This window comes from Tasmannia lanceolata, unplaced genomic scaffold, assembly GCF_043159265.1.
Source record: "Tasmannia lanceolata isolate RefF3 unplaced genomic scaffold, GAP_Taslan_0.1 ptg000037l, whole genome shotgun sequence".
NCBI classification, from domain to species: Eukaryota; Viridiplantae; Streptophyta; class Magnoliopsida; order Canellales; family Winteraceae; genus Tasmannia; species Tasmannia lanceolata.
In genome coordinates this window covers 57,946,866-57,974,847 of record NW_027518714.1, presented here as the reverse complement: position 1 = coordinate 57,974,847, position 27,982 = coordinate 57,946,866, and the positions used below count along the sequence as shown (strand labels likewise).

Below are 27,982 nucleotides of genomic sequence, written 5' to 3'. Positions count from 1 at the left end.
CCACAAGCCAAAAATATTTGATAAGGTGAAGGTTCCATCATAACAGAGCATCACAGAAGTGTTTGATGAATTGAGTAGTGTCATTATCAAGAGAAAGGAGTGCCGAAATCAATTCCATTTGGATAACATCTTCGAATTATAAACTAAAAAAAGATACCAGAAGAAAACCCATTCCATATCTGTTTCTTCCTAAATAATACTGAAAAAGAAAATTCTGTTGAGAGTTGTAGTAGTGTGAGCCCAACACAAATTAGCTGTGAGTGATAACAGAGAAAACACAAGCAAGAGGAAAATCAACAGCACACAGGATCGTTCTCTCTTCAAGCACGAATCCTCTACTAAAATAAAACTGGATGAGATTTAATCCCATAGAGCACTTTTAGAAGTCCCACTTCTGTTAAATTTAATCCCTAACATGGTGAGATTTAAAATAGTCTACTTCATATCTGTTCAGTTTCATATTGGTGCTGTCAAATATTTGATAGAAACAGATTCGGGTCTACGATTTAACATTCAGCTATTTGGCGGCCAAGCTATGCCCCTTCTGCAAGAGTCCTTTTCGATGTACTGATGTATAGAACTGCATCACCAGAGTAATGAAGAAAAGAAAAAAACACCAAGTTTACATCAATTCAGAGCAATAATTATGGATAAAAACATACAAAAATAGAAGTCGGGTTACCATTATTTCCTCTGATAAAAGCATCTCCATATTTGTTTTTCAGCTGACCGTTGACATATTCTTCTGTTTGTTCCATTGCTATATTCATATATCCATCTAAACAAGCTAGAATACCTGCACAATAATCTTTCTCAGAACAACAAACTAAGAAAATAATTGAATGTTTGGTGCCAAAAAAAAAAAAAAAAGAAGAAACAAATAGGTACTTAATTTAATATTTTGTCAATGTATTCAAAATATGGAGGGATGATTTTATATTTTTCTTTTATCCCTAGAAGTGCGAATGATTTGGGGCTTGCCAACTTGGGCTCTTTGAGGAATTCCTTGTGTACGTGGCATTCTCAGCCCAATGAGGTGAATTTGTAATATGCCCTTTCATTAATATATGTTATCTTTCATCAAAAACAAAAGTGGAAGTCCAATTCAATCACAAGTTATGCACAACCACCTAATACTATGGCCGAATTTTAAGTTTTCACATTCTAAAAATAGATCAAATCCAACCTTCCAATGTCTTGAAATTCACAATTAGGATTAACCTAGTTGATCTCAATAAAGATCGAGTTGATCCGATCATTGGATCCCAATATCAATACTTAGAAATCTGATGGTCTAGATTGATCCAATCTAACCGTTGCATCTCATATACGATCCATTCAGATTACTGAGATTAATGCTTTTCGAGAAGCCCTCGAATGCAACCACAATCAATCTTGCCAAAATCGCACAAATAGAAGCTATAGAAATTCAATCAAGAGAGAATGGATAACAAGGATAACCCGAGACATCACACCTACGTAATGAAGGCCGACAGCCAATCAAAACATCACATCAAGAGTAAGAAGAGGAGAATGCCTCTGATGTAGACTCGGATGCCGGAATTCAATCTTAATTTCTGGTGTTGCAACTGAAATCTGAATTTTTACCTCAGCTGCTACAGGAGACCTTGCTAACATGTAATTTTATGCCTGAGTTTCAATTCAACTATGAATTCTGATTTGAATACACCATCAGGACCTGAACTGCATGTTGGAACTTCTTTCCTCCCTGTGAGTGACAATTGGCTTCTCTTGCAGAAAATTAAAACCTAGGGAAACAAGTCTCAGGTAGAAATGTAGGAGCAGTGTTTAAAGGATTTGAGTTCGGCTTTGCTTTTGGACTGAAACAAATAGTCGTTTTAGTCTAAAGACTAAACGAACTATAACAGGAAGGAAAGAATTCAGCGAAGATGTAGATTTACTCAAAAGAACAGAAATTTAAGTCAATGATTTCCAACCAGCAGATTTACAGAAACTAACGGGCAATGATGAAATCTGAACTGGTGGAAGGAAACTCAGATTTGTAGAGACGGGTTAGATGGTCCAGATCACGTAATTACACCCAAAGATCTATGGAATTATGTGAATTTTTTCATTGATGAGATCAGACCAAAACCGTAAATCAGTTCACAACTGAAGATCCGTTTTGAGCTATATTAATCACAGAACAAAATCCTTGCTGTTCCAGCCCATAATCTGAATTCCGCTTGCACACATAACAGATCTAGCTGCTTTCTCTCTTCATCGTGAATACAACTTGATATGAGGTACAGCCAACCAGGAACTGAAATATAGATTCTACGGAAAATTGTGGCTGTTTATTTATCATCAAACAAAGGAGAAGAAATTTGCAACAGGTAGAACCACCAATAGAGCTAGAGTAAAATGTCTGTAATGGAACTATTGAAACCAAGATTTCAGCATAGGACTGATTACAGTCACGATAAAACTGATAGAAAGGAGAAGAAATGGAGGATCTTGTAAGAATCCTTCACTTCTTTGCCTTGGAGGGATTAGTCTACTCCCAAGAGCTTGAAGCTCTCCCCAACTCTAACTAAGATTTCCACAATTCATCGATCTGCCAAAAACTCTCCCAAATTAGAGCTGAGTGCTTCATTCATAGGCAAGCTGGAACCTTCTAGAGGGCTACCAGCTGTTGACAGCTGTAGGGGCTTATGTGGAACTAACAACCAATTAGAAGCCAGCTTGCATCCAGCGGAGATGGCAGCAGACATATCCCTTCCTTTTGTTCACTTACACCCTAGTGCATAAGTTTGATACACAAGTGTATACTTAAGAACTGCTTGTTCATGCACATGCTAAACTCAACACCACCTTCCCTTCAGTTTCTCTTCGAGGCTTGAGCCCTTATTACTTTTCCCCACTTTATCTTAAAAATTTCCTACTTGCTACTTGCGCCAAACCCATGGCCAAAATCCATGTCTACACCATCCACACACTGACAGGGCCCTCCACAAGCCAAGTTTTTTCATTCATGTACATAGCATATGAAAAAATGGCCCAGACACTATATAAATATAAATGCACACACACACACACACACACACACACACACACACACACACACACATATATATATATAGGAAAAAGGAAATAATCTATAAAGATATAAAACCCTAATCTCATAACTCTCTACTTTTGAAACAAATGCTCCCAAATGGGGCTCATATCTCACCCCGGCTTAAAAGAATTCAACTCTGTCGAATTAATGGGATTATAGTGAAAGAATAGAATGGGATTGATCATTTGAAATTCTTCAGCAGCAATCCATGTGCACTCTGACAATGGTCTTCCTTTCAAATGAACAAGACACTTCAGGTAGCTGCTTGCTCCTGGTAGATAAACTCTTATTGTCAATCACATCTTCAACCACACTACCATGGTCGTGTCAAGTAAAGTCCTTCATGTTAAAAAAAAATGAACTAATACCCATGTCATTCGGCAATTCCATGACATAAGCATTCGCACCGATCTTTGATATGATTTTGTCAGAATTTGTTCTTTTGGAATGTAACTTCTTAAATGCACCTTTCAAAAATCTCTGGCCCGATGTGTACCATAACAATATCACCTTGAAAGTAAAAGAATCTACGATGTAAATATGCCTCTGATTTGTAAGATTCTTTAAGTATTAAACCTTAGCACCCATCATCTTCCACAACATTTTCCAGAAATGGCTCATGACTGAACATCACAATCTAAAACAACAGTCTTTGGAAGTCCATGAAGACGCACTATTTCCTTGAAGAAAAACTTGGCAATATGAACTGCGAATGAAGTTTTGACACAAGCAAAGTAAGATGCTATCTATGAGAAATTATCAACCATCACATATATCAAATCATGTCCTCGTAGAGTCTTCAGCATTCCTAGAACACAATCCAAGCGAGTATCATTCTGTGGATCATGATGTACTGGCAATGGTGTGTACAATCCTATTTTCTTTTTATTATTAAAAAAAACAGTCCTATGTTCTGCTTTTGCATTTTGCTAACTAAAACGTTAGGCACTGTTGGCAATCTTCCCAACATCCCTCTTTAGTGATGGTCAATAGTGGAAATCTTCAACCGTCACAATTCTGCCAAAGTGCTCTGAAGATGAGGCATGTAATTCCCAAATTACTTGCTCCCTCAATTAAGTATTAGGCAAACACAACTATCCATAATGTACGGAGTATGTGGGGTGATCATCTTGCTGCCATGCCGTTAAGGCCAAGCTTTTAAATTTCAGTTTCGGTGTCGGTTTCGGCCACCACTGAAACCGAAACGTTGTTTTGGGCTGAAATTTCGGCCGAAATCCTGTAAAAATATGACTATGATTTCGTTTCTTTTATTAATTTTGACCGAAATGTCTAAAATTTCGGTGTCAATTTCGGCGATTTCTGCTATTTTGGTAGAAATTTCATAAATGGAAATTATAACATTTCGGTGTACATTTTTTAAATTTTTGTGGAAATTTTGTAAAAAAGTCCAAAAATGAATTTCAGAAATTCAGTGAAATCTTGTGAAGAAACAACTTCATGTGAATTTCGTTTCGGTTTGTGCCGAAAGTACCACAGTTGTAAATTTCGTTTCGTTTAGTCCAAAATGGACGAAACGTTTCGGTTTCGGCCGAAACCGGAACGAAATGACGAAAATTTCGTTTCATTCCAGATTTCGGCCGAAATTGACCGAAATCGACCGGCATTGACCGGAATTCGACCGAAATTGACCGGAATTGACCGAAATTTACTGAAATTCTATAGAAATTTGACGAAATTTGAAAAGTTTCGAACGAAATTGTCCGTGGAAAATTTCGTTTCGGTGGCCACCGAAACGAAATTTACAACTATGGCCGAAACTGAAATATTTCGGCCGACGAAACATTTCGACCGAAATTTAAAACCATGGTTAAGGCTCCATAGCCCTTTCCAAAATCACGGTCTTTATCATAACCAAGCTTCAATTGCTCAGGTAAACTTTTCTACTTAATGCATTCACGGCTTTGTTTCCTACCTTGCCATATGTTTCAGGACAGATGTGTTTTCCTGCAAAAAAGCATTCCATTTCACATGCTTTGGGTTTAGCTTCCTTTGAGAGTGTAGTCATTTCAGTGCTTGGTGATATGAGAAAAGCACAAACTCCTCATGTAGAAGTGCCACTAGTATCGAAGAGGTTGTATGAAGGCATGCAATTTTTTATCGCACGTAGAGTATCGCTACTTTGCCTCGTTTAACTTTTTGTTGAAAAATGTCACAGGATGACCCTCTTAACTCAAAGCTCATTCAAATACCTTGGAGAAACCTGGTAGCTGCAAAATTGTTGTCTCTATCATCCATTTTTTATTTTCTTAAAAGCTCTAGAAAATGCCTTTGTCTATAAGAACTCTCCTTCCTTCCAGCAATTTGTAATCAGAGCCATGATGGTGTTGAAATTTCTAATAAACCTCCAATAGAAAGTTGCCAATTCGTGGAAGTTTCTAACCTCATGAATGTTCTGAGACTAACCAATTGAGTATTGCTTCCACCTTGCGGGGATCAACTTCAACTCCTTTGGTTGAAACTACGAAATCAAGAAATATATGTTGGGCTTATGAACGAACACTTCTTCAAATTCTCAGAGAGCTTCTCCTGGTGGAGAACCCTCATCACTTGTTGTATGTAAGGCAAGTGCTCCTCTTTCGTCTTGCTATAAATAAGAATATCGTTGAAATATACCACAAGAAAGTGGCATATGCAAGGACGAAAGATCTGCATCAGTGGACACATAAATGCATTAGGAACATTAGCGAGGCTGAAAGGCATCACTGTAAAGCCCATCCTTTGTCTTGATGGCAGACATTCATTCATCTCCTAGTCTCATGCGCATATGATGGTACACACGTCGCAAATCAATCTTCATGTCTAGCATATCATCTAGTCGTGGCATACGAAATAGGTATTTAACTATGATCTTGTTAATAACTCAATTGTCCACACACATTCTCCATGATCCATCTTTCTTTAATGTCACTGTCAGGCACGACACATGGGTTGAGCCTCTCTTGAATGAGAGGTATTTCATTTGGTAACTCTTTCAATATCACACTAAAAAAGCCTGACAAAATTTCTTGGAATTTAAGAGGTAAATCTATTGGTTTCTCCTCTAGTTCTTATCCTCCTAAGCAACTTAAGTGAATGCCACTCCACTTTCTTTAGTTTCATTTTCAAACTGCTTTTCATTCAACAGAGATTTTGGCTCTTTTGTAGACTTTGAAACCTATGACATTTTTCTTAACCTCTAACATTCATGGGATTCAAGACGATACACTTCCCATTATATTAGATTAGAGATGGTAGGTATTTGCACGACCATCATGAAGGACATCCCGGTCTCATATTTAAGGCCTGCATCAGGCAATACATTTCCAATGTTCATGGGAACAACATTGCACCAAATATAATCCTTATAGATGTCTAGATATATGATCCAATCCAACAAAATTAATTTACTCCAAATTGAAAGAGGACTTGACCACATAACGTTCAAATTCCATTGTCTTCAAAAATGTTCATGGCGAGCCAACTTCACCATACATACCCAATCCATCTCATTGAAGCAATGGATTCCCAGCCCAGCCCTAACCTTCAAGTTTGGATACTCCAATTCAAGTGACAACACGAGATGGATTTGATATTATGGAATACTTGACTAAAATTTGAGTTATTATGAAATATAACCATCATTAAAAAAGGGTGATCATATTTTCACCCCCCCCCCCCCCCCCCCCCCCACCCCGCAGTACTTGCACACACACCCTATAACGTGATCTGACATAAAGTTGCCCACTTTTCACGTCAAATCAGGTTATAAGTGGGGGTGTGAAAATATCATCTCCCTTAAAAAAATGTGAGCGATGGGGTTGAACATCAGACTTTCAGGTTTTCTGTACATGGCTATTTTTGAAGTTGATTGATGGAAAGGATGGCAGATATTATGAATATGATTGTTGTAGGTTATTGTCTATCATTCACAAAAAAATGATTATTGTATAGATACAATGAAAGTATTTAGATTAAATAAAAAATATCCACTTGTCTGAAACAAGAATGTTGTTATGAATGTATGGCTTAAGTTAAACATATCTACTAGATTAAATATGAATGTGTTCATCAATGTAAGTATCGGTTAATAAGTTACGCATTGGGTTTCCATATACTAATACACAGTTACTGGTGAAATTGATTACTGGATTGGACGATTGATATCGTGAAATGGTAAATTGCATGGTTCTTTTTTATGTTGTGGATGTAGGGATTGAATTGAGCATACCTATGTTATGTGAATATTGATAAGAATGTGCATCAATTGAAATAAAGTACTAAACATCAGACACCTGGTTTTCATATATGGTTGAGTTTCCTGGACTTAAGACTTCCCCGTTCCCATCAGTGAGAGTGGAAGGAAACAAATCCCCATGAAACAATGTAGGATGATGGACACCATCACTTCCTCCAATAGGAGGAGGCTGACCACAATTCCCATGATCTGTGCAGAAAACTGGACCAGTCATATATCATCAACTAGTTGCAGACCCGTGCGATGCACCGGGCGAGTGGAAAATTTATTCTAATTTTTATTTTGAAAAAATAAAAGAAATCGTTATATCCGTAAAATATATTAGAAATGAGCTTGAAACTATTAAGTGAGTGGTAAAATTCTAGATAATTATTCAAAACAAAAAAGAGATGTAATACAACAAAAATATAGAGAGAGGTGGTGGTGATACAACAAAAATATAGAGAGAGGTGGACAGAATACTCTAGATTAATAAATAAATGATCAAGCAACAAAGCCACCAATTCCCAAAAAAAAGACAGAGAGGAGGAAAATTTACTAACAAAAATACCACTTGTTTTACAATGAAGGGTTAACAAAGAAATGTGATAAAATTTGGAAGCCTACAATGTTCAAATGCTTTAAAACGATACGTGACATGACCTACTGCCAGAAGACCACAAGTAGAGAGAGTTGATGCCTCTCAATAGCCATCATGATTCAGTTACAGAATCAGATTCAGTTAATGACTAATAAAAACAAAACCTGTGCATACAAAAAAAGAATAAAACACATTCATAAGAAAGAAGTTGAGAATTAGTAAAATTCTAGATAAGAAAGTAGATTATTCAAAAGGAAAACAAAGGCTCTAACACACAGAGAGAGCTTCCCACGATGCATTACTACAAAGAAATGTACTTTTTTTTACCTTCAAAATTAGGCTTAAAAAGGGGAAAAAACATAGTGAAGTAGGCTATTTGATCAAGAAATAGAAGCCCATGCGATCAATATTGCAGGATGGAGACTCTGACTACATGGAGAAGATTTATTTTACACACCAAGTTTCGGCGCATTATTTAGATTGATATTCCATAGAGAACAACCCCATTATTTAGATTGCAGGAATTTTTGGAAAAAAAATTGGAAGATAAAGGTTTTTCCAGAATTTCCTGATGTTATTGCTTCATTACTCATGGGATAAGGCCCAACCAAATCATTTCCTCTAATAATGGAAACAACAAAATAGGTTTCCTTATCTAGATATCTATAGCAAAAGCATCAACATGTTTAAGACGTGGAAGTTAACAGCAAAAACGTGGAAGCCCGTGATTGCAAATGCTACAGAGATTATTATGATTCTCATATGAATGATATCAATTTGAATACAAAAAAACATGTAGGGAAAATACAATCCGAAATACCCAAAAATCCAATTCAATGGAAATAATTACAACAGCCATGCATGAATGATTACTATGTGTTAAAGCATAAATCGATTGATTTGGGATAGTAAAATACAACAGACACTGGGAGAGAATACCCAAAAACTTACGGACAGATTGCTAAGAAAATCAGAGAAGGTACCCAAAAAACTGTGGATTGATTACTAAGAAACTCTTAAAAAGGAATAAGAGTCGGATTAGATAGAGGTGCTGACTTCTAGGGATTTATAAATGTTGATTAATAGAATTAAGAGTTAACAATGGAACTGTTTTATAGGTGGAGAGAGAGGGAGAGCGATACCTGCCGAAATTACTGAAGAGAATTTCTTTCTTCTTTTTTTTTTGAGAGAGAGACTTAGAGAGGGGTGCTCATTTTTAGGGATTTGTTTTGTTAAGAGTTAAAAATGGGAACGTTTTGACGAAAACTTTCTATGATAAAAATGTTATGGTGCTGATTTTTTGAAGGTTGGTATGAAAAAAACGTTATTGTGATAGAGAAAGATCTCTAAAAGATCTATAAAAGATTTCTAAGACCACCTATTCAGGAGAATTTTTGGGTGTTCCATCTTACCTTTTTCAATCAGGTGCAATCCCAAGTCAAATGAGTCTAGTGGACAACCCATGCGATGCAGGTGGCAAAAAATAAACGTACGATATTGAGAGATAGAAACAATTTTGCTAAAAACATGGGATATGGTGAGATTTTATTTTGCTAAAATTATGGGACATATTGAAGATTTTTTTCTCCAACAAATAGAAACAATTTTGCTAATATTAGAATATTGACTAATAAAAACAATTTTGCTAAAAAAATGGAATATGTTGAGATTTTTCCAACAATCCAAATATAACAATTTTTTGTACATGAGATTATTGAAAGAGTTTTACGTTTGTGGGGGAGGGGTACCACGTGGCACAACCACATTTTCCAGGATTCCGTTTTAGTATCATACAAGAATTGCACCCCATTGCAATAAATAATGGTATACCACGTTATAAGAATTACTGATTTACACTACTAATTTAAGACGGAAAGAAAATGCAAATTAACAGCAAAAAACTATATGAAATAACAAAAGGGAAACGAAAAAATAAATAAATTACCTGGGAATAATTTGTTGTGAGGAGAGAGATTTAGGGCAACAAAGTAGAAACGCTAAGAGATTTTAGGAATATTTGTGATACATTTTGGATTTCTTTCTATCTATATAAAGACTCTATATTTTGTGACGTTTTGGAATAAAACGTTGTGACGTTAGAATAAAACGGTTTGCAGAGGGGGTGCCAAAAAAGTTGTGACGTTTGAAATGTTGGAATAAAACGGTTTACAGAGGGGGTGCCAAAAAAGTTGTGACGTTTGAAATGTTGGAATAAAACGGTTTGCAGAGGGGGTGCCACGTGGCACACCCTTAGTGTACCACATCCAGCTTTATATAGATAGTATAGATCAGTGTTTAAAAACTCCTTGACTCGGCAAGGAACTCGCCCGAGTCGACTCCTTTTTACCTCGGCCGCATTCCGCGTTTCACCACATCCGCATTCTGCGTTTTGCCTTACAGAGTCAATAAACTCCTTTGACTCTCCCGAGTTATGACCTTGTCAACCGTGTTAACCGCGTTCTTGGCCGCGTCCGCGCCGAGTCAACAAGGATTTTTCTTGGCCGCGTTCCGCGTCAAATCCGCGTTTTTAAACACTGGTATAGATGGTTGTTGATGGAGCTGATTTTAGATTGACTGACATGAATAGTTGATTTCATATTATGAATGTATTCCTTATCTTTTGTCTAGTGTTGAGACTGACTTGTTGACACTATTAAAATCAACCGAGCAATGGCAGTGTACACTTTATTTATGAAAGCTATTGATAATCATAAGGGGAAAAGGTTTGCATTACATTTTCCAGATGGTTATTGAAGAAGAAAACTTACTAACTGAATCAGGGGTTTAATCCACAATATGTAAGTACAGAGGACTACAAAGATAATGAGGAATCATTTATTTTTGATAATTTCTTTATAACTTCATAAAACTAATGACAGTTTACATTATATAGATGGCCAAGTTTTGACCAATCTGAATCATCAGCTTGTTGAAGGCTCACTGCAGATTGCCTTTGTCCTGAAAATTACATTAATCAGGTAGTCATATTGTCCTATTTATATATTTTTGACAATTAAATTTGGTTGCTACCTATATTACTTTCCAATCATTTTTTTAGCCTAACCATCAATGCTTGTCCAATCAGAGAATATTTTGAGCCATAGGCACTCCTATGTGAGATAAACCAAGTGGAAAGTCTTGTTTGATCAAAGATGGGGCTCACCTTTTTACAATACAGGCACACACACATCATAACATGATTAAGTCAAAGAATCCATGTGAATTTTAGTGGAAAGATTCTTCTACCAACAACAATGTTCCAATAAAGACTACATTACACTCAATCAATTTTGTACTATTTGTAAATTTTGTCAATTTTTAACCTAAGCATTCTAAACATATATACACACAACAAATGTTATGTCATTCAGTGATAACAGTATAAAACAAGAGATGCAATGTAGAGATGATTGAAATTCCTTCATATAGAAAGATATGAATGTCCTAGGAACTGAAAGAAAAGAAACCAAGTTATGAAATAGGATAAAGCACAAGTGTCCTTATTATGGGTGAGTTTGAATGTACACCAAATTGCAATTCGGGTCTTTTTACATTGAAATTTACAGTTTGGGCCTCTCTACAATGAAAATTACACATAAACTGCAGTTTAGAAGAGTCCCAAATTGCAATTTGGGTGTAAATCCAGACCCACTTTTAGTTTATCCTCACCTCTATAATCAACTCCAGAGTTAAGTTTGACAACAACAGGTTGCCCACGAATCGATTTCAGGAAATCAGCAGGGGTCTTGACGGACCCACCTCCCCCTTTCTCTGCACCTCCACCTGAGCTCATCTTCCTTTCACTTTAGGCCCTGTTGGGTTGCAAGAAAAACACATCTTTGAGAAAAAAAATTTGTTCTCACAATTTAGAGGGAAATAATAAATTTTAAGGATATCATTATAAATTAAAGATCCTTATAAACAAATCTTGAACTGTGGTGGTTCAGGTCATCTTTTTTCAGATGTAATCAAACGATGGAAAAGCAAGAAATTTCGAAAAAGTTCTTCTTTTCCAGAAAATTCACGCAATCCAGACACGGCCTTATTCTCAAACAAGAAAAAATACTCCAAAATAAGGGACGAAAGGATATAAGAGAGAGAGAGAGTGAGAGAGAGAGAGAGAGAGAGAGAGAGAGAGATACCTCAACTGAATAGATCAATGCGTAGAGTGTCTGGAGATCTTGCAGTCGTCTCTTCTCGTCTTGCCCTAGACGGTAGAAAGAAGGAGAGGAGTTAGGGCTGAGTTTAAGTTATATTCTTTTATTTTTGGGAAAAATACACTGAGACCCCTATGTGGTTTATGAGACATTCAACTTAACCCCTAAAGTTTAAAAAGTTATAAGAAGAACCCTGTGGTTTCAAAACGTGACAAGTACACTCCCTCCGTCGTCCGTTAGTTTAATCTGACGGAAAGACTAAAACTAACCATGGTTAATATTTTGAGGACAGAACCACCCTCATTTGTAGAGGGATTAAGGTTACGCCATTTCCCACCGCCGCCCCTCCGACCACCGCCTTCGTCGCCACCTTTAGCCACTGCCGCCGTCTCCATCTCCGGCAACCGCCATCACCTCCACCACAAACAATCGAACCCCACGCCATGGCTACATCAAACCCACATTTCAAGAAAAAAACTTTGATAAAAACAAAAAATAAAGCCCTAAAACATTAGGGTTTTTGTGCAAATCATTATAATGATGTGAATGAAGACAAATAAAACTCCTAAATTGAGGGTTTATGTTGATAAATCAACAAGGGTTTGAATCAAACCCCAATTTTTAATTTTCAAGTATGAAAACCCTAATTTTCAGTTGCGGAAGACGAGGGCATTTTGGTCTTTTTCCCCACACCGTCAACTCCGTCCAGTTTGTAACTTTTTAAACTTTAGAGGTTAAGTCGAATGTGTCAAAAACCACAGGGGGTCTAAGTAAGGGTGGCAACGGTTAGGTTTCGGTTTGGTTTGACCCCCAAACTGAAACCGAACCGAACATGCTTACCTCCAAACCGAACCGAACCGAACCGATGAAAATGGGCATATTTATCATTTTCCTATGAAAATGGGCGCATTTATCATTGTCCAAACCGAAACCGAACCGAAATTTGAATCGGTTTGGCTAATGGTTTGGTTTAACCAAACCAAAGGTTTCAGTTCGGAATCGATTTGGTTCGGTTGATTTTGCCACCCTTAGGTCTAAGTGCATTTTTCCCTTTATTTTTTTGCACGAGTGATATGCACACTACAGTATGTTGATAATACAGCAGTTATTTTGTAAAGGGAAGTAATATATTCACATCCCTTCTTTTTACTTGGGACAACCCCCTCTAGAGTATCTAGAAATTATAAAGGGCGCTGATATCCTCCCCCCCCCCCCCCCCCCTTAAATGGATAAAATCCCCCCTGCTCTGTTTTGTTGCCAGTAAAATTTTTATCCTAGGGAGTTTTTAATCCAAAAGTGAAGTCAACAGGATTTGCTAGGTTTTTTTCCTACAATTCCTAAAATTCCTGCCAAAATTTAGGGGTGTCATGACCAAATATGGGGAGGAGAGAGAGAGAGAAAGAGAGAGAAAGAGAGAAGACATCATTCCCTAGGAAAGAAAAAGAGGGGACAATGAGTCAATGTCACCACAGAAGCAATCATTACAAGAGTGGGATTAGAAAAATTCTGGTGCTAAAAGGCAACAAAACATGGGATGAGACCAAAATTTTACTAAAAACTTCCTAGGACAAAATTTTTACTGGCAACCAAAAATTTTACCGTGGGAGAGTGGTTCACTGCTTTAGGATAAATTCACCCCCTGTAAGGTTTTTCTTTGCCTATAAAACGTAACGAATAACGTTGGGGGAGGGGGGATTTTATGCATCAGAGGGGGTCGGATGGGAATATCATTTTTCATTATAAATTATGATTATGAGTTATGAGTCTTATGACTCCTCTTTTACTAGGGCTGCAACTTGGGTCGGGTTTTACCCGACCCGACCCGAAAATAGCTTGGGTTGGGTTCATGTTTCTCGGGTTTCGGGTCAAGCCGGGTAGGGTCGAGCCGGGTATGAAGGGGCCCGACCCGACCCAAGTTACTTAAGTTATAGTATGTATTTTTTTTTCTAAAACTTTGTTACTTTAAAAGTGAAAACTTAAAAGTAAAACTCACGCACGCACGCAATCACAGGGACTCTTTCCATCTTCTGTTCATTTCCCCCCTCTAGCTCTAGGGTTTCAAGTAAATAGTTAATGCACTAAATAGTTTGTTCTTTATCTCATATGAGTATAATCATTTTCATTTGGTAATGCATTAATTTATTCTCTTTAGACTAGTTATTAGTTAATGCACTAAAGAGTTTGCCATGCTTGAGTTTTTCTACTTCTATGAGTTGAGTTGCCTTGACAAACAAGAGTTTTCCTTAAAAAATTGCGTCAACGTAAAAAAAACCCAACCCGACCCGATATATTTCTCGGGTAGGGTTGGGTTCTTGAAAACCCGACTCGTCCGACCCGAGTTGCAGCCCTATCTTTTACACTAGAGGGGTCTGTCCCAAGTAATAAAGGGGCGAATATACCATTTCCCTTTGTTGATCATCTTTTTCACGTCTGTTATTATTTTGCATCAGCATGCGATTTAGAAAAGGGAATGATATCAGCACAACCATGTTTTAACAATTGCACTAACTCATCTTGTCTTTTATTCTTTGAAGAGCTGTCGAAGGTTATTACAATCCCCATAAGCTCTCACAAACCAATTTAAAAAGAAAAAACAAGCTGAATTTGTACAATTATCAAAACATGGTGGTGCTGATATCAATTGCAATATAAAGTGTGAAATAAAGTTAGTTCTGTCCTGATGAAAATATGGTAGTGCCGATATCAGCCTCCTTATCTTTCTTTTTTTTCCCTTTTTTATCACTTACAAGTTTCGAGAGGGACACGACCTTGTTTTGATAATGTGGATGAAATCACCTTCTTTAGCATTGTTGTTTAACCCTCAAATCATCAAAACATTATCTTGCAGATATCAGTAGTCCATTTAGAAATATCTCTGGGACTAAAATTTTTGTTACTTGAAATAATCATCATTCTTTTCCTCATAAAAAAAATAATCACCGTAGGGATGGAGCCATCGCCACATGTGTGGTGATCTAGTCCATAGATATAATGGGCCTATATCTATGGACTAGATCACTTGGTCCGATTATAATAGGTTGAGGGCAGTGATAAATGGACTCCCAAATATCTTAAATCGACTCCTCATGTGTCTATCTCTCTCCTCTTTCTCTCTCTAACCCAGAGGAGAGAGAAAGACACATGGGAGTCGATTTAAGATATATGGGGGTCGATTTATCAATCCCCTAGGTTGATTATAAATAATTGACCAAGCATGATGAAAAATATGCCTTTAAGCCATTTAGTTTGGCTACTGATATAGGCACTACCATGTTTTGATAATTGCACAAACACATCTTGTCTTTTCTTCTTTAATTTGCTTCAGAGCTTTTTGGCAACCGTTTACGGTTGCTTAAAAAATAAAAGACTAGATGAGTAAGTGCAATTATCAGAACATGGTAGTGCCAACATTAGTGCCTTTTTTGTTTTTGCATGCCTCAATCTTGCAAATGAGATCTCTGTTCAATAACTTGACCTAGATCTATTGGGTGGCCCTGTGATGGCCTATCAAATTGAGAGACTTGACCATCAAGCACGAATGTTATCTGTGCGTAGAGTCATGCATGTTTCATTCACGACATTAGTAGACCTTGTACTTTTTTTGTTAACTCAAAATACAAAAAATAGAATTTTTTTGGCAATCCCCATTGGACACATGTATAATCTGATATATATAGTTTGATAGTTAGCTGCAAAGCCATAGGAATGATATGGAATGCAGATAATCCTTTATGCTTATGAGTCTCGTATGTGCTCAAGTGAATAACGTTATGAAATAACCTATGCGATTTATAAGCTTAGAAGGTATCAAAGTGACCGTGGTATAAATTGTTGATAAGCTGACTGTGTTAGTTTTTTTTTTTTTGATGACGTAGGATGTCCCCACCCCCTTCGGGAGTAGGACTAGTCCCTACGGATACATGTAACGACCCACTCACCACATGTATCAGGTAAGTCGGGGGCGGGATTCGAACACTCGTCAACAGGGAGCAAACCCGTGACTTTATGCCGAAGAGCCAACACCTCGGTGGGTTGAAAACCGTGACTGACTGTGTTAGTTGTTGCTACATAAGGAGATCTAATCTGAATATGCTTTAATGCTTGCGGAAGGGCCTATGTGCATGGAAGAGTATTGAACAAATGATCCCCTCATGGTTAATGAGAACATAATCAATCAAATGGTTTCATTTTTCATTCATTCCTTTGTCAAATTAATCATTCCAGTAAACATGGCTTTCATCAATCAAATGGTTTCATCAAAGAAAAACAGAACTCCAAAAGATTGTGTGGAAGAGTATTGAACAAATGATCCCCTCATGGTTAATGAGAACATAACCAATTAGATGTTTTCATTTTTCAATCATTCCTTTGTCAACTCAATCATTCCTGTAAACATGGCTTTCATCAATCAAATGGTTTTATCAAAGAAAAACAGAACCCCAAAAGATTCAGGAGTTAAGGGAGAGCCATAGAGTAAGGAAGTCAAGCCAGAAGATAATAGACCTACTGGATCACAGTAAACATGGCTTCATCTGAGTATGGTACCTGTTTAAGGATCACATGCCTCTTAATCCCCGACAATTACACAAGTCAGCTTGTGTATTTTCTTTTCTTTTGCCCATTAGGAGTTTGTTTTTGGGGTTTTAATAACCCTAGTGGTACTACCCTCTTCCTTATGTTGGGAACTTAACCGGGTAGAACTCACCCCTAAAAGCTATCTATTAGAGGGAGGGTGCACATTCCCTTATAACCCATCCCCATTTCACTTATCTGATGTGGGAGTATTTGCTTTTGCGTGGAACCCCAACAATCTCCCTCTCCACGCAGAAGCAACGTGGACAATCTCGCCCCTCTACACAGTGGCAATGTGCGAACCATGAGATACAACACTGGGGTTTCCGAGATCTTCCCCGAGGGACACTCCCGCCCTCGGAGGCAAACCGGGGTTACCACGCCCTGAGCTCTGATTCCATTTGTAGGGAACATAACTGGGTAGAACTCTCCCATAAAAGCTAGCTATTAGAGGGAGGGTGCCCATTCCCTTATAACCCATCCCCATCCCGATTTCACTTATCCGATGTGGGACTATTTGCTTTTGCATGGAACCCCAACAATGTAAATTTTTTTGGTTAGTGTCTCCTCTTCATGGGCCTAGAGGGGGAGATTGTTGTGGGTCCAGCCCATGTAGGCCCCATACCCACATCGAATCTTACTAAAATAGGAAACCCATGTTTCCTATTGGTACTAAGGAAAGAGTGGGCATGTTTCCGATTGAAAAATAAAGGAAACGATAAAAAGAGACTCGTGGGGTGTGTGGTGTGTGTTGCCATTTTGACAAAAACACAAAAAAAGTAGAAACAGAATTAGATAAAAAAGGGAGAGAGAGAAGAAGAAGAAGAAGAAAACTGGGGTTTTCTTGGTGGCTCTTTTTGGGAGTTTTGTGTGGGATCAAAACCTAACGTTTGGAGCATTTCTTCCTGGAGATTTTGTTACGAACCCGAACGGTTCGTAACGTGATTGATCTTCTTAGAGGGAAGATCAGCCTCTTGACCCGCTTCGAGGGAAGGGTCGTTCCTCCTTGTGCAAAAAACACAATTTCTAAGATGGTTTCTTCATTAAACTATAGAAAAGCAAATGAGTGTTTAAATAAAACACTCAAGGTATAAACATAGAAAGATCTTATAATAACAATGGCAATCATAACCTAAATCCAAACTAATTTATTCTACTATAGTGGGACCCATCTAGTCACGTAACAGATTTTCACCCCGTCGTTGAATCCTCTCGTTGCACGGAGACTTCGCGAGAATTTAGGTTTCTTCGACTTGAAGATCGAAGTGGGTATTTTTTGTGAGAAAGTGGATTTTGTTGTTCGCAACAAGGTAACCTTTTATCTCTCTTTTTTCTTGTATGGTCTCAAGTTTTGGGTGAAAAATTTGAGAAAAAGACGTTGTATTTACTTATTTTGATTAGTGGATATTTCGTCGGATTTGCCCCGTGGTTTTTCCCTCTTTATTTGAGGGTCTTCCACGTTAATCTTTGTGTTCTCTTGTGTGATTGCTCTCTTCTTGATTTGGTTCTTTAAATCCACATATTTATTTGCTTCGTAATTTTAGCGGGTTTTCTTCGGCAAAAAACCCAACAAGTAGTATCAATTGTTGGAGTTCCACGCAAAAGCAAAATAGTCCCACATCGGTTAAGTAAGATTGATGGGGATGGGTTATAAGGGAATGGGCACCCTCCTTCTAATAGCTAGTTTTTAGGGGTGAGTTCTACCCAATTTGATTCCCAACAAATGGTATCAGAGCTGGGGCGTGGTAACTCCCGGGAAGATCTCGGTAACCCCAGTATGGCTCCGAGGACGATGGAATTCCCTCGAAGAAGATCTCGTGGTTCCCACGTTGCTGCCGGTGAAGGGGGAGATTGTTGGAGTTCCACACAAGCAAAATAGTCCCACATCGGTTAAGTAAGATGGATGGGGATAGGTTATGAGGGAATGGGCACCCTCCTCCTAATAGCTAGCTTATAGGGATGAGTTCTACCTGGTTTGATTCCCAACACCTTAGAAACGGTTCTACTTGATCTTGATATGGCATCATCTTTATTTATTTAATATACTGGTTGGGGTCCGCCTAACCCCAGCTTACCCACAAAAAATTTTAAAAAGTCATTAAAAAAGTCATTACTGCTCAACACTACCCTCCTTAGATTTAGATATATTTTTTCGTGCGCGGATGGAAGTATAAACACCTTCTGCAAGCAAGAGAACAACTCAATAAGAACTGTCACTAAAAGTAACTTTACACAGTCTATGAGAAATCAGATTAGAGTGACGCGTACATGCAGATATCATAATAACAGTTAATTCATCTGGAACTACACCCTCTTATTTTCCCTACAAATCCGTCTTATTTGTGCTCAAATTACGAAAAAAAACAAATCTCTAATCTTATGAATTGAAAGATGAACAGTCTCTCCTAATCTCCCCTTGATTACCAATCTTCACACCCACTCTTCCCAACTTTAGCATTGCTTCTCCAAAGGCAATGCCAAAATTTCCAGGGTTCGTTCCAAAGTTGATTACAGTGGGTTGAGATAATGGGTCTGTGAAGAGAACCTGGTCAGAAGTAAATATTCCTTGTCCACTCATCAAATGCTGGTAATAGAGGTTATCGAACACGGTGGGGGTGACTTGATCCATGGGTACGGCAATGTTGGGGTCTACATTTTGAGGGCACTCAGCCTTTAATTGCTTTGCAAATGTTTGATTAAAGGTAGGGTCCACGGGGGACGGGGGGCTGAAGGAGTAGAGGCGGTTTGCGAAGCGACCACAATGGGAAAAGCCGACGGTGTGGGCCCCGGAGAGGGCGATCATATCTGTTTGAGTGAGGTTGTTTTTTCTAAAAATCCAATTTAGGAGGTTGAGGTCGAAGGTGGGCTGCGGTAGGTTTCCGGCGACTCTCGACGCCTTCGAGATGAGACCGTCCCGGCGACCAAGTTCCACACTGAATAAGGGTCCTCCGGACTGGATATTTTTTTCACAGGAAAAAAGGAAAATAGTGAATAGTTAGTAAATGATCGAACGGTGAGAAGTAAAGAAGTAAATCTTATTAAGATTCGACGGTGATGGGAAGTTTCGAAAAGTCGATAGGCCCCACTACTTAGATTCAATTAGTGGATTCCAATTTCCCCCGCTGTCTAGTCCAAGATCAGATGGTTATACAGCTGGGTCCATCTTACTCAAAGATCTAAACCATTCATTTATTGGGCCACAATGTAAATAGGATCTATCCCAAAAATCATCTCGATAGGACTATCCGAACCCTCTAGAGATCCACCGTAGATAAATCTCCATAGATCTGAGGGTTAGGATCATCCTATGGAGATGATTTTCGGGGCATGGCCTATTTAATTTACATTAGGGCACAACGAATGAATGGTTTGGATCTATTAACAAGGTTAGCCCACTGTAGTATTTTAAAAATGTGTGCACCTATGTGCGGACACCATATAAAAACGCTAATTCTTCCATAGCTAATAAGGGTGTCAATTTTGGCTCGGGCTCGGAAGCTCGCTCGAGCTCGGCTCGAATCCTTAACGAGCCGAGCCTCGCCAGCTCGCCAGGCTCGTTAAGCCCGATTTAGGCCAGGCTCGGCTCGTTAAGGCTCGTTAAGAATTTAATATATTTAAATATATATATATATATATATATATATATATATATATATATATATTTATATATATATATATTATATATTAATATATACACTAAAAGGGTTGTCCAGGGAGTGAAAGGGGGAGGCAAAATATGTCACTTCATTTTAGGAACCCCATTTGTTACTTGGACCACTCCCCATAGTGTAAAAAAAGTAGCCAAATTACACTGTATGGCTGTCCAGGGAAGATGAGGGGTGTGAACTTAATATAACCCAAGCTCGGTAAGGCTCGCGAGCCTGGCCGAGCCCGTGCCTGGTTCGAGCCCGAGCCGAGCCTGGCCAAGCTCGACTCGGCTCGGCTCGGCTCGCGAGCCTGGCCAAGCTCGACTCGGCTCGGCTCGGCTCGCGAGCCTGGCCGAGCCTGACCGAGCCGAGCCGAGCCCGTGCCTGGTTCGAGCCCGAGCCGAGCCTGGCCAAGCTCGACTCGGCTCGGCTCGGCTCATTTACACCCCTAATAGCAAACTTTAATTACGAGGGATGATCGAGTTTTTATATGACAGTGGGGTCCACGTGAATGGTTTATCGTTTATTATCACCACCAAAGAAAGGTCATGCCCCAAAAATGGGAACCATTGGATAATCCTAACTCTTTGATTCGTGGCCCCTATTTTTTGATCGACGGCACGATATAGAAGAAAAACTCCGCAAATCAAAAGGTTAGGATAATCATGTCCCCCAATTTTAGGGCGCATCCTATCTACGAGGCCGAGGGAGGGACAAAAAAAATGAATGGCTAAGATAATCCATTCATGTGAGCTCCAGCCTTCTTTTTGGGCTGCAAGCCTGCAAGAGAACTGTACCCTGCATGCGCCTTAACGTTATGTAAACTTGTAGTTAGAAGCACCCGAGTTTTTTGTATTTGTTTTTCAGTAATTATCCCTGCTACCTCCACATGTTGTATTACCATGCTTCCTAATTTTACTAAGCATATAGGAGGATCTTGATTTTTAATTAGCCGTTCTCAAATTTGCAATTTAGGGGTGCAATTTGGGTTGGGCTCAACCCGAAGCCGACGGGTTCAACCTGATTTTGGCTCGGGTCGGGTTGGCAGTTGCTTGGGTTGGGTTGCATTTTTAGGGTTTTGAAAAGCCAACCCTATTTAATTTCGGGTAGGGTTACGGTTGAGGCCTTGGTAACCCGGCCCCTAATTTTATCTTGATTTTCTTTGGGTTATTAGATTTTTCTGTTGGGCCAATGTGAATCTGAACCAACCCGACTCAACCCGACCCGATTTCAGTTTGATGGGTTGGGTTAGGGTTGAGAGATTTAGAAGCGAGTTGGGTTAGGGTGGGTTAGGGTTGACCATCCTCAACCCAAGCCTTGGTTTGGGTTGGGTTAGGGTTGAGTGAATGATATCTCGGGTTGGGTTAGGGTTGGCCTCATCCCGATCAAACCCCGACCAGAGTTGCACCCCTAATTTGCATTAGAAAATTGGATGCATGGTAATACAATACATTCTTGACAAAACTATCATTGAATTGTTATGCATATATATAATATAATGTTATATTGACTCACCAGAAAGACAGCGTCCCTAGCTGCTATAGCTAGTATATCGGCACATGAAACCACACCAGGACACATAGCTTCTACCGCTTGTTTTGCCTTAATGACGGTGTCGAACCCATCCCCGGCGAGGGACTGATTATCCGGTGCATCTTTTTCTGCATCACCCTTGGGTGATGAAATCATGATCGAGGCATCGCATCCCTGCAAGATAATTAGATTAACAAAACAATGGTATTTTAGGGGCACTGATAAATTCACCCCTTCAAAGAAGAATACACCCCCTTTAACAGAAATTTTTATGTTTTAATGCTCCTGGAGTTAATGCTTAATGATTTCTTGTCTTTAGAACTTATCCATTTCTATTAAAAAGGGGGTGTATTCTTCTTTCAAGTGGGTGAATTCTTAAATATGGGTGGGTCAGGGGCGGAGCCAGGAATTTACACTTGGGGGCCGGACTAATTTTCACTTGCCTGAATTGGTCACAAGCGGCGGAGTCAAGAATTTGGTCCATAGGGGCATAGAATGGTTGTTATAGCATGTTGGGGGCCACACTTTTACACTTCCTCTTTGATAGATTTTACTTCAAGCATGGCTTCTTGTTATAGCACGTTGAGGCCCACATGATAGGATGATCCAAATTGTTCATTTGTTGGGTCACAAATAAATAGATTGCCCCTTATAGATTGAACGGTTAGGATCATCCTATGGAGATGATTTAAGAGATGCAACCTATTTACATTGCGGCCAAGCAAATGAATAGTTTGGATCATCATATGAAGTGGGTCCAAATTTTTGATAAATGCTAGACTTCACGTACGTGCACACAACTTATAAAATCGTCAAATGTGAATTCCTTTAAGGCCCTGTTTAGATTGCAAGAAAAACATTTCTAATTTCTGACAGAAATAGGGATTTTTTTTTTCTTTCCACCATTTAGAGGGAAATGCTATGATTATTATTAACTTAGATGGATATCATTATAATTTGAAGGTCCCTTTAAGTAAAAAATGAATAGGATCCGTTCAAGTTATCTCTTTTCATGTGTAAAACAAGTAAGATATTTTAGAAAAAAATTCAGTTCCAAAATTTTCCAAAAAATTCTTGCAATCCAAAACTTATATAGAAACTTTGTGTGTGAAAGAGAGACTATCAGCCACAGTAAGGATGATCATAACCGTCCGATCAATGCCGAATTTCCCACCTTTAGCGTATAAAATCCAGATTTTAGCTTTGTAACAATTGGGATTTTAAAATCTTAGATTATAATATCTAGGACTTTATAAGGAGGGGGCATAAATTAAGGACATATAAAGAGAGGGGCCGGGGGGGTGGGTATTACTTGCAGACAGAGGGGGGCCATTTATCAAGGGCATTAATTGATATGCATTTAAATATGATTATTTTTTTTTCAAATTTCTCCTTGCCCCCACCTCACTCAGCCACTGATTCGTCATTGAGAGGGGGACCGTGGACACTAAGGAGCTAGGCATGCATGTACATACATTCACCTAGGGCTGCAACAGGGTCGGGTTGGGTCGGGTTTTTCAAAACCCTAGTCCAACCCTGGATCCCATTATCTCGGGTCTGACCCGCCCTGACCCTGAGTCAGGGCCGGAAAACCTCAACCCATTACCCGCCCTACAGGGTATTGTGCTGGCCCTGGCCTGCCCTGATTGGCCCTGATTGGGCAGGGCCAGGGCGGGCCGGCCCTAATTGACCCTAGTGCAAATACCTGTTAAGAGTGCCAAAAATAAAGCAACCACTTATCATATGGAACAAAATGATCAATAAACAAAACAGAGAAAGGGAACAAAATAAGACAATATGAATTCAACAACATGCAGGCAACAGAGACAATTAATAATAATAATCCAAAGAAACTTCAATCCAAGATAATAGAAACATTAGCAAAAGAAACATGCACAGATGGTTCAATTCTATAATAGAAAACTCAGGGTCGGGCAGGGTCAGGGTACCCGAGGCGCGGGTCAGGGCTGACAGGGCCAAACTTGCACCCTTGATTGACCTTTAAAAGGATTTTGTATGTCATCGGGGTTGGTGCTCTGTCTCCCTATCTATCTCTATCAGGAGTTTGGACTTTCTTGTAGAGATGATGGTCAGATGGTGACTGGCTGACTTCCCCTTATTTTCCAAATAAGACGCCATCTAGATATTCGAAGAAAAATATAGAATTCGAAGACAATAATAATTATGGGGGATTTGCTAGCGAAGTTTGCATAAAGGCATTTCGCATCTAGCATGTTGCAAGATAGATGCGAAAGTTCGTCTAGTTTTCTTTAAAAAAAAGAGAGAAAAATGTCTACTAACAACTCCATTTTGTGTGAATCGTCAAAACCCTCGAATCATATCAAGAAAACCCCCTCGATCCTTCTCTCTCTATATCTCTCGTGTGATTGCACCCCTCTTTGCATGCTACCAATAAAAAAAAGCTAGAGAAAAACCACTCCTAATAATTCCAATCAGTAAAAACTCATCAATAAAAACAAGTTCACATGCAAAAACACATAGATAACTCCAAAAATTGAGAGAATTTGATTTATGTTACCTCCACAAAGCAATCATGAAAGAAGAGACGGAGTGTTGCCGGGACTGTGACTTTGGTTTGGCTCAACTTCGTCATGACCGCCTGCCGGACGATCGGTTCTACATTGGGGCAGCTAAAGATATAGAAATTCTGTTTTAATTGCCCTTCTCCTCTCCCCAAAATCATTAACACTACCACCACCCAACACAACCTTCTCCATATCTCCATCATCCACACTAGTATTTCCAACCTTAGAACTTTGTTGCACCCTCCTTCATCTATTTAACCCACACAGATATAGCTGTCAGATAAACAAACAACCCCTGCAGAATAGTCCAAGAAAGGAAATGTATAAGAAGAAGCAGAAATGGGTATGAAGAAGCTCTCTCTCTCTCTCTCTCTCTCTCTCTCTCTCTCTCTCTCTCTCTCTCTCTCTCTCTCTCTCTCTCTCTCTCTCTCTCTCTCTCTCTCTCTCTCTCTCTCTCTCTCTACAGCGGTTTACCATCCAAGCAACCTCTCTTATTTTATGGGGTTGGGTATCGATCCTTGTCTTGGTCGTGTATTGACGAATTGGGTGTTAACACATCAGCATTTCATTTGATCCTACTTACTATTTCCAATCATTAATTAATTGTTTTATGGGGGTCATTACCGATTCTCCCATATATAAATATTATACAAACAAAAGTCCAAAGGCTTGATTTTTTTAATTACCTATCGAAGTGGAGTGTCTAGAATGGTAGATAAAATTGGGTTTAGAGTGTCTACTGCATGTGTTGTTTAATTATTGAGATGCATGTGTGAACAGTATTATATTGGTTTGTTATAGTCCAATATATGGAAGCTTTGGTTCAACCTCCTACTTCTAGTATACACCAGAGAAAGTGACAATCTAACAAACCTTAAGAGTTCCTTTTTTTTTCCTGGTTTAATTAAGAATTTTAGGGGCAAAATGAGGAGGATGGAGTGTTCAAAATTTATGGGTGCCAATTTTATATTACTATTAGATGCACTGGTGGAGGCATCATGTGATTATGCTCATGTATCCAAGTGAACTAAACATGATTTGGATCATCCATCTGACAATTCTAATTAACTATATGATCGGAAAACTTGAATATAAAATTAAGTTTTAGAAAAGTTTTCGACGAACATGGTTTTTGTTAAGAAAAATAACCGCGATACAGTATGGACCTACTGCAACATGTACAATGATCAGATCCATGAATATTTTATTTGATTGTATTTTATTAGAGAGAAAAGAAGAAACGATTGAGGAGGTCAAGGACTCGAGGGAACAAATGAAATTATTAGAACAATCAAAATCAAGGAGGTAAGTAGTCGAAGATCTATATGAAGGGTGATTAAGTCGCCCGAGCGAGTCAGTCTGTGTTAGCTACATCATTTTCATATCCCAACTTTTCATTTTCCTCCAAATCCTAGGTTCACTTTCCTAGGAAAGAATGAGGAAAGTCGGTTTTTCTTGATTTTGTTTTTTAACCGTCGAACAAACCATTTCATAATAATAAAAAAAGGGTTTTGTTAGTGAGTGCCCGGGGGCACTCGTTAAGGTGCATTGAAAATGTAAATCTACACATTGTTTGAGAAAAAAGACTCAAAAGCATTGTAAAACTCTTAATTCTTATTATTATGAAAATTGTAAATCCTTATTATTATGAAAATTGTAACCTTAGTAGATTTTAGAATAACTTTGCTAAATATTTTTTTTCCCACAATATTTTTCCTATATCCAAACAACTTCTATCAACTGATTACTTAGAAAGTCGTTAAATAAAAGTGAGGTCTGCCATTATTAAAAGAAGTGAGTGCATATCACCTTCCTCTAAGGAATCACATTAGTTAGAAAGTTTGATAGCTTTTCTCGTAAATGTCAATCAAAATAGTGTTTCAAAAGTTAGACTCCAAAGAAGCTCGAAAGAAGAAAGTATCATGGGTGAATGAGCATCACCTAGTCAATTTGATACCAGTCGAGCCAGTGGACAGTGAAGAATAGGGTCCGAATTGGAGGAATCAAATGAATCATGGTAGAAGGCTTCAAAGAAAAATTGCCTGAGACACCCCAAAAAATCCCAACATGCTGACTATGCAACTTACAAGTATTGAGCAGTTTTATTTCTTAGGTTTAGTATCCATCTATCCCAACTTTTGTATCGCCCTCTCTCATGTATTCCGAGTTAGGGATGGCGTATTATGCCCATAAGTGTAACACCTTTCTATTCATGTAATAAACCGGTAGGGGTATCCATCAAACCCCAACTAACCCATCAAAAAAATAAGACTCAAATGGAAAAAGGCCAAAAAACGGTAGACTTAAATGAGTATGAATGTATGATTGATGCAGCAACTTTTCGCTGATTAACTTGGGCAAGTTAAAAGAAGTTTCTAATCGACATGGTAGGGAAAACCTCAGGCTTATAGAAATGTACATGGGTTGCTTTTAAACAATGATCCATGGGATGGGATGGTAGAAATGGAGAATTTATGAAATATGAACACTCATGTCATTGCTTTTAAGCCATCATATAAGCAGGGCCATACCCCCAACAGTTTGGGTCATCCATGTGTGGTGGAAATCAGATCAACAGTCTTGATCACCAATAAGTCTTATGACCAGTGCAAGAGACTAAAACTTCTTCCTTCTTTACCTATTCTACCTACTTGATGTTTGATTAATTCGTTAGTTAACTAACAACATTTCTATTAGAATAGTTCAATCCAACATACACATTTCCTTATATATATTTTTTCTAGTACGCGTGCAAATTATAAATTAATCAAATATACGGTGAGAAGAAATCAAGAAAGGGTGAGGTCACGTGATTCTTTGTCGGATCGATAGCCATTTTCTCTTGTCTTTTTCTTTAACCTTCCTTGGGTATGTTCGGATGCACATAACATACAAGTAGAAGAAAAGTAATATAGATTTTCGCTTCCATTTAGATAACTAGTAAAAATGCACGTGCATCTATCCATTTAAAATTGTACATACCACATCATAGGTTGATCTAAACCGTCCATGTGATGGAACACAACATCAATAGGTTGTGCCCGTAAAATCATTTCCATAGGCTGATCCTAACCCTCCAATCTATTGAGGTTTCCATGATTGTTATTCCTCTTAAGGTGCCTAGAATTCGTCAATATTTTTACAGGTGTCCTGCATTCGCAATATCAACATTTATGTAATTTGACCCGCACATAGTGAATAAGGAAAAGTATTTTTTTCGTCATCGTTAGGGGTGCAACTTGGGTGTCAACCTAACCCAACTCGGGTTGGGTTGGGTTGTGCTGACCCGATTTGATATGGTACCAATTGTTGACCACCTCAACTCAAGCCGGGTTGTTTTGGATTTTGAGATCCAATAGTGAGTCACTAATAATCAGTTTTTAACTCACAATCGGTTCTCAAAATCCAAGCCAAACAGGGACTAACAATTAACAAAGGGAAATATTATCCGCACTACTATACTTTGATGATCACACTCCTCACTTTATTCAAGTACGGTATGGCCCGCACCATAGGATTATCCAAACCGTCCATTGTGGACTGTGGAGACTATTTCAATGTTGAAAAAGAAAAATACAAATATTTAGAACTTCTTCAGATGGAACCCAAA

At 38.5% G+C, this 27,982-nt stretch overlaps 2 protein-coding genes across 3 annotated transcripts; both read right to left on the bottom strand.

The window, feature by feature from the left end:
• Window positions 1-100: 100 nt before the first annotated feature.
• LOC143861894 (uncharacterized) lies at window positions 101-12,217 on the bottom strand. 2 transcript variants are annotated; one of them, XM_077372856.1, is made up of 4 exons: window positions 12,060-12,217; window positions 11,587-11,729; window positions 683-796; window positions 101-580 (listed from the first exon to the last, which is right to left on the bottom strand). In XM_077372856.1, the coding sequence occupies exons 2-4, from the start codon at window positions 11,708-11,710 to the stop codon at window positions 534-536; spliced, it is 285 nt and encodes a 94-aa protein (XP_077228971.1). In that variant the 5' UTR covers window positions 11,711-11,729; window positions 12,060-12,217; the 3' UTR covers window positions 101-533. The 2 variants fall into 2 exon arrangements, with proteins under 2 accessions (XP_077228971.1, XP_077228972.1); XM_077372857.1 differs by lacking the exon at window positions 101-580 and adding an exon at window positions 7,375-7,526.
• Window positions 12,218-18,840: 6,623 nt separating this feature from the next.
• On the bottom strand, window positions 18,841-24,805 carry LOC143860902 (Peroxidase superfamily protein). The gene is made up of 3 exons (XM_077371752.1): window positions 24,366-24,805; window positions 21,809-22,000; window positions 18,841-19,599 (listed from the first exon to the last, which is right to left on the bottom strand). Exons 1-3 carry the CDS (start codon window positions 24,573-24,575, stop codon window positions 19,024-19,026), a joined length of 978 nt encoding a protein of 325 aa, XP_077227867.1. The 5' UTR covers window positions 24,576-24,805; the 3' UTR covers window positions 18,841-19,023.
• Between the last annotated feature and the right edge of the window lie 3,177 nt (window positions 24,806-27,982).

Excerpts from the sequence above, each read along its gene's own strand:
- LOC143861894 (XM_077372856.1), bottom strand. The coding sequence starts at position 11,710 with ATGAGCTCAGGTGGAGGTGCAGAGAAAGGGGGAGGTGGGTCCGTCAAG. Across the intron at positions 797-11,586 it reads CTCTGGAGTTGATTATAGAG|GTATTCTAGCTTGTTTAGAT; the intron begins GTGAGGATAAAC and ends ATTATTGTGCAG. Across the intron at positions 581-682 it reads TTTTATCAGAGGAAATAATG|TTCTATACATCAGTACATCG; the intron begins GTAACCCGACTT and ends CTGGTGATGCAG.
- LOC143860902 (XM_077371752.1), bottom strand. The coding sequence starts at position 24,575 with ATGATGGAGATATGGAGAAGGTTGTGTTGGGTGGTGGTAGTGTTAATG. Across the intron at positions 22,001-24,365 it reads TTCATGATTGCTTTGTGGAG|GGATGCGATGCCTCGATCAT; the intron begins GTAACATAAATC and ends ATTATCTTGCAG. Across the intron at positions 19,600-21,808 it reads CTAGGGACGCTGTCTTTCTG|TCCGGAGGACCCTTATTCAG; the intron begins GTGAGTCAATAT and ends AAAAATATCCAG.